At 38.9% G+C, this 8,916-nt stretch overlaps 1 protein-coding gene across 1 annotated transcript in view; it reads left to right on the top strand.

Annotated features, from left to right (window-relative positions):
• Positions 1-8,700, top strand: part of LOC104164573 (serine/threonine-protein phosphatase 4 regulatory subunit 1-like) — a gene marked incomplete at its 5' end in the record, with an annotated part of 9,580 nt that extends 880 nt beyond the window's left edge. Inside the window, 7 exons of the mRNA XM_009703938.1 lie at positions 543-728; positions 2,268-2,429; positions 3,044-3,144; positions 4,550-4,670; positions 4,767-4,901; positions 5,927-6,068; positions 7,673-8,700. Coding sequence (XP_009702240.1) covers positions 543-728; positions 2,268-2,429; positions 3,044-3,144; positions 4,550-4,670; positions 4,767-4,901; positions 5,927-6,068; positions 7,673-7,836 — 1,011 coding nt within the window. The remainder of the gene's footprint in view (positions 1-542; positions 729-2,267; positions 2,430-3,043; positions 3,145-4,549; positions 4,671-4,766; positions 4,902-5,926; positions 6,069-7,672) is intronic.
• Between the last annotated feature and the right edge of the window lie 216 nt (positions 8,701-8,916).

The raw sequence follows: 8,916 nt of genomic DNA, 5'->3' as shown, positions 1-8,916 counted from the left end.
CCTGCTGACTATTTAGGGAATTTGGAAGCAATACTGAACACACTATACTCTGCTCCCTCGCCTTCCCTCACCCCCCAAGGGACTTTAATGTAGTTTTCATCTCCCCACCTCCCCAAGATTTTGAGAGGAATAGGACAATATTTTTTGAGCAAGTCTTACCATTTGCTGTTCTGTCTGTTTTTTTATGGATGAGTTAAAATGGCTGATTTGCACAGCCTGCAAGTCTGACTGTTTGTAGAAAGGTAGAATGTAGTGTCTTAATTTCCTGGTCTATGTAAGTGATCCACCCACTTATCTGTTACATTGGTCTGTGTATTTTCACATAGTCCTCAGTCATGTCATTGTTCCCTTGGAACTTTTGGGTGGAATTTATGAAATACAAATACAAAGCCTTTGCATTCTTTTTAAGAGATTGTAATTAAATAATACTGTATAGTTGTGGGGAAAAAAATGTTCTTCTGACAGCGTGCCCTGGAATTTTAATAAGCCTTACGAGGATTTATTGAAAATAGTGTAAACACTCTACCCTTTTCTTGCTGTAGGATGTTGTACCTCAAGCCTTGCTGGATCAGTATTTGTCAATGACTGATCCATCTCGCGCACAAACAGTCGATACCGAGATTGCCAAACACTGTGCCTACAGCCTGCCAGGTGTCGCGCTTACATTAGGCAGGCAGAACTGGCACTGTTTGAAAGATACCTACGAGACGCTGGCATCTGACATGCAGGTAAGCTCAAGGAGCTCTGACAGTGAATGATCTCAACTTTTATAATGTCTTAATGAACAATCTGAACTTCCCTGATTTCTGTTGTTTACTGGGTGTTGGGTTGCTCTGCTTTTTATGTGGAGCTTTCCGTTGCTGATACTAGTTATTAGTATAATGAAAGAAAGTGTCACAGTTGTCTTGGAGGAAGCTGAGTGCTTGTGGTGCTCGGGTACAAGTGATAGACCATAGAAAATGGAATTTTGCGCTGAGTGGAAATGGGGCAGTTTGAGTGGGAGGTGGATCTCCAGTGGGAATGTGAGGAGAGGTCTCCGATTTCCTCTGCTCACTTGAGAACTTAGGCAGTGCTTGGGGTTCTCACAGGTATGAGAATTTGGGCTGTGCCGCTGTGCACGAGCAGAGACGTGCCCCTGCAGGCACGTCTGGAGCTCAGGGAGTCAGCCTCAGACAGGTCTTTTGGGTCTGCGTCCGGTTAGTCAGAAGGGAATAACATCAACCGTGTAGCATTGCTGTTTTAAAAACAAAGGCTGGAAATAGCAGCATTTTCCTTGTTGTCAAGTGGTAAGGAGGTGGCTTTGTGTGTTTTACTGTTGGTTTACAGTTGTTTCCCAGTCCTCTCTTGTTTCCTTTTTTGGAGATGCTCTTTTTATTTTTTTAAACATTCTCAGACTACTTCACCTCTCTTGAACTCTGCTTGCTATGTCAGAGCAGCAGTTCTCAGTGATATGTAGTGAGTAATTTTATACATGGCTATTGCTCATATTTTCCAAACTCTTTTGCAGCCATTAAAAACAACCAGCTAATAAATTTAAAACCGAAGTAAAACCAAATTATCCTGTATTCAAAACTCTCTGGAGTTTATTGCCGGTCTAATCTGATATTAAGATTGAATCACCAAACCACGGCAAAAGGATAGTACCATGCTAATTGGAAAGTGCTGGCTAAAGAATAGATGCTATTTTATTTTTAAAAAGACTTACTGACATAGTTATTCCATTAAACAGTGCCCCCTCAATTTAAGGCGAGGAGAAGCTCTACTGGTCCTTGGATTGCTGGGTACTCTGTGTGGGTGAAACTTTACCTGTTATGGAAGCTAAAATATGCCAGCTGAAATACTATGGGATATATATCTTACTCCGTTTTATAAATTGAGTGAGAGAGTAGTAGTATGGAACTAATTTGCACAAAATAATTTAAAGCAGAGTGTAATGTGCGGAAGAGTACTGATGTCAGGAATACTATTATCCTTCCCAATACCTGGAAAATTAAAATATTTTCATTACTTCTATTTGCCTAGCTCCTTGATATTCAGGTGGAAGAAATGATACCTTGTCATTTGTCATCCCTTTTGTGTGTGTTTTTTTAATTTTCCTTTTTTTAAAAAAAAAAATAAATCTCTAATTTAATTTTCAGTTGTTATGTGAGACACTGTTGAATGTATTTGGAAGTACTGTAGCTCACTGGGACTCCAGTTTGGATACTGACCCTCAAGTTAAAACAGATGATACATCAATAAAATTAACGTATTTATTTATTTTATAGTGGAAGGTCCGGCGGACGCTAGCATTTTCTATACATGAACTTGCCGTCATCCTTGGAGACCAGCTTACAGCTGGAGATTTGGTTCCTGTCTTCAATGGCTTTTTAAAAGATCTAGATGAAGTCAGGATAGGTGTGCTTAAACACTTGCATGACTTTCTGAAGGTATGTTTGTGTTGAACTCTGGTCAAGTGCAATTACATATTTTGCTTCATTTCTTTGTATGCACTTGCTTTTTAACATAACACTGGTATAACTCTTTGTGGGAATCCATACAGATGGCTTTTGAAACTGGAGTATATTTTGCAGGAGATCTGTGTTGCTGATACTTCCTTTTCTTTGAAGAGCCTGGTTTGTGCACATGCTTATTTAATATATAGGTGCTAGTGGGTGGTATTAAGTTTTTTGGTGGTTCTAACCTCTCTATGCAGCTTAATTCTGAGATTTCTTTAGGAGTTTTTCTGTAACTGCCTCATTTTTGGAGCTGAAAGACACAAATCATAAAACCTTTAAAATCAACACTATCTTTACTGCTTACCCCTCTTGTTTCCTAGAGTAAAAGTAAAGAGTAGATGAGATTTTGCTTTCAGTAGTGCCCCATGTGATTTTACAGACCTAAGCATGATAGGGTTTAGCCCAGGAAAGCAACGCTATTGCTAAAGATTTTATTTATTTATTTATTTAATGAAAGCAAGTATTTCTTTGGTTGTATTTTAAAGCTCTTGTTCTAGCTGCTGATGGTAGCCTACATTTTTTTAAGTTTATATTTACTGTTACAGCTTCTTCATCTTGACAAAAGACGAGAGTATCTTTATCAGCTTCAGGAATTCCTGGTGACTGATAACAGCAGAAACTGGCGTTTTCGTGCTGAGCTGGCCGAGTATGTAGTTTTCTGGATGCTTCTTTTCATTGTTGTGGATACTTAAAAATGTTAAAATCATAGAATAGATGTCTTAGTGACATTCTTCATTTTTAATCAGTGGATAGTCCTTATCCTCCTCCGCTTGTCCCCCTTGCTTAAAAATTCCCAGTAGTTGTATATCACTTGTAATAGTTGGAACTTGAATGTCTTTTTCCCTCACCATATGTTGAAAACATTACCCTTCTATAAAAAAGAAACTGCCAAAAGAGAAGACTACATCTGGCTGCTCTTGAAGTCAATAGAAGCGTTCTAGCAATTTGACTTCAAGTTGCTGTATTTGATAGGTAGGCTGAACTCACGACCATGAAATGGAGGAGATCAATATCTTGAGGGGATTAAAGAAAGTAAGTAGCAGAGTAGCGACCAGTATATCGAGGGAACAGATTAGCCCCCTCTAGTCAGTGCTCATTAGATCTCATCTTGACTAATGCATCTATACCAGTACAGGGAAGGTGCTGATAAACTGGAAGAAGTTCAGCAGAGGGCCACCAAGATGGTCAGGGCTGCAGCACTTGCCCTGTGAGGAGAGACTGAGTGACCAGTTTTATGATGAAATGAGCATATAGTAATGACTAATTACAGTGCATCTTTTGAATTAATTTTTGAGAGACCTAGTTTAACAACTGATCATGATGTCATGATGTTTTTGGTACATTTAAGTGTTGTTTTGATTTAGTAACTACAAATCACTTGCCTGTTACTGCTGCTATGGAGACGTTCAATTGGCTGCTTGTAGCATGTCACGCCAGTTTTGGCATACCTTCTACCATTCGTGACGTATACTAGTGCCTGCAACCTGCTGAAACCTTAATCAACTCATTACAAATTGAAGACAACTGATAATTTCTCTAGTTGTCCAGTATACTCTGAAGTAGTTCATTGACTTGCTAGATCATTATAATTAAGAGACCGAGAATACTTATCAAACTTAAGTCAGAGTAGTTGCTTTGTAGCTGTACGTGTGTTGTATGTGCATGATGTCTTTACCAGGTATTAAAATGCACGTGCACACTATGGTGTCATTCACAGCTGGATCGCTGTGCTGCGTGTACATTGTAGCTGTTATCGGGATCCCTGCCTTGTAAATGCAACCTTGGTTCCCTTGCCTCTCCCCTAGTTTTTTGTTCTTTGAGCTTATGCAGCATTTTGCCATTATTGTAAATAAGTGGCAATTTAAAATTTGCAAGGGACCCATAGTCAAACTGATTGCATTGAAAAACAGAAGATTTGACTTTTCAGTAACTTTATTATGGCCACATTGCATATTTAGCAAGTATTGCCATATAAATGATCAGATTCACAATTTAAGCTGCCTTTCTTCTTACTATAATGTACTCTGTTTGGTTGTTCTTCCGTCTTGTAGGCAACTGATCTTGCTTCTAGATCTGTACAGTGCCAGAGACATTTATGACTACTTGCGACCTATCGCTTTCAGCCTCTGTGCAGACAAAGTGTCTTCTGTCCGTTGGATTTCTTACAAGCTGGTAAAGCAATCTAAGTAAATTCAGGATTTCAGATTTCTGAGGGTTGGTCGTCAGAAGTAATTTTTGTTTTGGTTTTTTTCTTCTCATTTCTTCAAGGTTAGTGAAATGGTAAAAAAGCTGTACATGGCTTCAACATCAACCTTCGTGGTAGACCTCATGAATGAACTTGTTGAAAAGTTCTGTAGATGCCGCAAATGGTCTGGTCGGCAAACTTTTGTCTTTATTTGCCAGGTGAAATGTCTTTTTGTTCATCTTTTCGGGTTTTGGGGGGAGGCGCTAGTGGTAAGAATTAAGGGGGAATAGCAACTGGAACTCTTCAGCTGTCTATTGACACTATTTTCATGAATATTTGAGAACTTTGTTTCCGAGGGAATAGGTTTCATGGCTGCTTTCTTCAGTTTTGCACCACAGATGAGCTTGAATGCATCTTTAGCTTAGCATATTAACATCAGGTTGTCAAATCTGATGTTGAATATAAAACAAAAGCATAGCAAAATAATCCCTGAGTTGGGAAGCTACTTTGTTACTTAGCATGAAGTGAGATTTTTATAATATGCTGCAGCAGCCTACCACTATTTTGGGTTACCCTTTAGAAATCAAACACTAGGAGTTGCCTGTACCTCCTTAGTCAGCTAGTGCAGCTTGGTCAAAACCAACATATTCTCAATAAAATAAGCAGAAGAGTTGAAACTAGCTGGGGTCCCAAGGACATGGTCAAATTTGGAGGCTGTAGCAGAGGTGCAGACTGGGAACCAACATGACTGCTGCCCAAGTGGGGCAATTCTTTGATGTATTTGGAGAAATGTGAGCTTTGAGCTTATTTAGAGAAGCATGTTTTTTGGGTGCAAAGGATGTTTATTGAGATGGACCATTCTTGTCCTAATATAGTACCTAGTTAAAACAAAGACTGAACCAGTCCTGAAAAGGATTGGGAAGGTCTTTTACTTTTCTTCCCTGTTTTGAAATTACACAGTGAAGAAAAAAACCCAAACAAATCCAAAACAAAACAAAAATACAAAGGAAGTTGATAGACTTAATACGAAATAAAGTGGGCTTCTAATTGAGCCTGAATTTCCTCAACCCTAACTTGCTTCGTTGTGTACCAATTTGTGCTAGAAAGTATTGTGCCATGTGTTAAAACTACCTACTGTATTCGTGCTATGAAGGTAATAAGATCTGTTAGCTCTGATTTATGTGTCAGGATTTTATCCTGACTGTGCTGAAATCTAATGAAATCGCTTCTGTCTTCTTGCCAGACTATCAGTGAAGATGACTGCCTGCCCATGGACCAGTTTGCTGTGCATCTGTTGCCACACTTATTACACTTGGCATCTGACAGGGTTCCAAATGTTCGAGTCCTGCTTGCAAAAACGTTAAAGCAAACCCTTTTAGAGAAAGGTTAGTGGCAAAAAGAGTTGCAGTGGGCCGACTGCGTATATTTTTGTCCCTCCACTTTCCTATAGTCAGCTGGGAAAAAAGAAACATCGTCAGATGTGGGTTGCTCTTGCTTTTATAGTTTCCTTGGTGTGGGGTGTTACCTTGGCTAAACCATGAACCTTGTGGTATCAGAGCCACCGTTGTGTAACGCTGAGGAAATAAGACTTCTTGCTCATGTGCCAGCCTGTTCTTTTGGTACCGTTTTCCCCAAATGAGCTGGTTTGTAGAGGTGTCGTCAGGGCACAGAAAGCTCAAATGAACAACTAGCAACTGTGAAGTTGTTGAGCAGTGCCCTTTATTTGGTTAAAAAAAAAAAATAATTCTGTTGATGTTCTGAGTAATAAGAATTAAAAATCCTTCCATATAAATCCACCATCTGTTTTCTCACTGGGAGACAAGAGATGGCTGCTGGTTTTGTTTTATATTTTATGGTGGCAGTGGGAAGAAAGTTTCTCTCGAGTCTCTTCAGGGAAATTAGACACACAACTTTCAAATTGCAGACTTTGCTTAGGGAGGCATCCCCAATGCACAGCAGATACCAGAAGAGTCAGCAGTGCTCAGAGCCCAAAGCACTAGAGAGAGAAATAGCATTAGAAATGTGCTATTTTGTAAACCAGCAGAGTGTCCGCACTTGAAATACCTCATCCAGTTCTGATCCTTTGCTTTCTTGAAACCATACACTGGCTTGAGGACTACTGTTTCTAGCATAGAAAGTGTGAAGAAAAATGCAAAATGTTGAAAACACTGGCAACACGAAGGATGCCAACACAGCGAGAACAAAGCTATTGCTAGCTGTCTTGTGCATGCTGGAGGCTTGAGTAAGCGTATGTAGACAGTTAAGATGGATCAGCTGATGTGCAGTAATTTATCCTCTGTTAACTGTACCAACGCTGTCACCATTTTTCCTGTTATGTAGTATTGGTATTTTTGTTGTTGTCCTTGTTATTTTTGTGTTCCCCCCCTGGATGGTACACCTCCATTCTGCATTGCTGCTATGTAAGCTTATAATACAGGTAGTCCCTGCCTCAAAGATGTTGTGTGTATGATTAGGGATGGTGTATAGATTATGAAAAGGAGATTTAAAAAATAAGTTCAGAAGTTTTTTAACCTCGGATCTAAACTGCCCTTCCTACGACCTGTTTGTAGTTACACTGCTTTTATATAACTTGTGTAGTTCACGAAAACTGTCAGATGTTGGAACTTCCTCCATTCTTCATGTTATCTTAGTTTTATTGTTTGATAATCATTTGGCAAGCTTGCCAGTGAAATGGAGTGGCATCGGCCATAGGTTTGTAATACCTTCCCTCCATCACAAATATAAGCACGCTCCTTGTGAGGCTTTTTGCAGGTTTTTTCTTCCTCTTTGGTCGCTGAGTCTGTCATGCTTACTTTTATACTGAAGGGCCGTAGAAATCCTGTACTCTTAACAGCACTGTTAGAGCAAGCGTGCTCTGAAACATGGGATGATTTTTTTTTTTTAAGGTGAATTCATAGGTATATTCAGAAGTGTATTGTGTGTCTGCTCAGATATTCCTCCTATAAGTCTTGTGCATTTTCTCTTACAGAGTATTTTCTAAATTCTGCCAACTCTCATCAAGAAGCTGTGGAACAAACAATTATGGCGCTTCAAATGGATGATGACAGTGATGTCAAATATTTTGCAAGCATACACCCTGCCAGTACCAAAATTGCAGATGATGCTATGAGCACTGCTTCATCAACTTATTAAAAAGTTCTGAATGTTGCTATAATTAAAAAAATGTAAACAAACTATCCTCAAATGCTTCTGAAATGGTTTATCTAGGACAACCTCTTTGGAAGGAGAGATTTCTTGCCAGATGTAACAGGTGGATGTGATCTAAACCTGATACCAGGGTTTTTAAGTCAAGAAAAAGTAAACATACCTGTGTCAGCTTGACTTTAGAAAAACACTGCTCAGAGGATTATTTTTGCCACCGAAGCCTTAAATCTTCTGTCTTCCTGAACAAGTGAAACTTGAATTGGCAGATCATTTTCATTGTAGAAAGGATGTGAGTTCCAGAGACCTGCATTGTTTCTCCTGAGGAGTTAACTTAAAGTATTTTCTGTAGCAACTGATAGGTGAAATGGCCAGAAAGGCAAATTTATACCAGGATGTAAGACCTCCAGTATTAGCGGTAAAAGTTTTTTATCATTCAAGGACTTTATTTGTGTGCAGCTGGGCACACCCTTAAGTGGGAATAGCTTTGATGTTTGTAAATGGGGAAAAGTAGAAATTTGGATTTCTCTTAAGGGCTCAGTGCTAACACTAAACTAGAATTTGATTTTAATCCTTAAATGCAGCATATTGCTGTACCCGTTAGCAGAAAACTTTTGCTGAGTACCTGTGTCCTAATTATTTTCATGCTGGTCATGACCTAAAGGAAATTTATTAGCACATGTACTTTAAGTCAGGTATTTTTAACTTGATCATGATCGGCTCTGAGGTGCAACTTTTTTCTTCATATACTGTACATATCTGTGAGCCTCCTTGGAGTGCTGCAGTCTTTAATCATGTTGTTTAAAGCTGTTGTGATACAAGTTGTTCTCTACTTGTCCAAATAAAATTTATTAATAAGATTGAAAGCAATCTTGTGACCTTTTTAAGACATTAAAAGAATAACTTTGAAATTTAAGTGGCCTTTTTTTTTAATGTAGTTCTTTACACTTTGATGGCTATTGCAGGGGGAAGGGGCTTGCTTAATGAATGTGAAGAATTTTGAATTTTGAGATGGAATATACTGCAGCACAGATGTACTTTGGCACGGTAATTGAGGTTTTGCTAGATTCT

This window comes from Cariama cristata, unplaced genomic scaffold (assembly GCF_000690535.1).
Source record: "Cariama cristata isolate BGI_N322 unplaced genomic scaffold, ASM69053v1 scaffold35910, whole genome shotgun sequence".
Taxonomy (NCBI): Eukaryota; Metazoa; Chordata; class Aves; order Cariamiformes; family Cariamidae; genus Cariama; species Cariama cristata.
The sequence above is the reverse complement of the archived record's forward strand: the minus strand, read 5'-3'. Positions and strand labels throughout refer to the sequence as shown.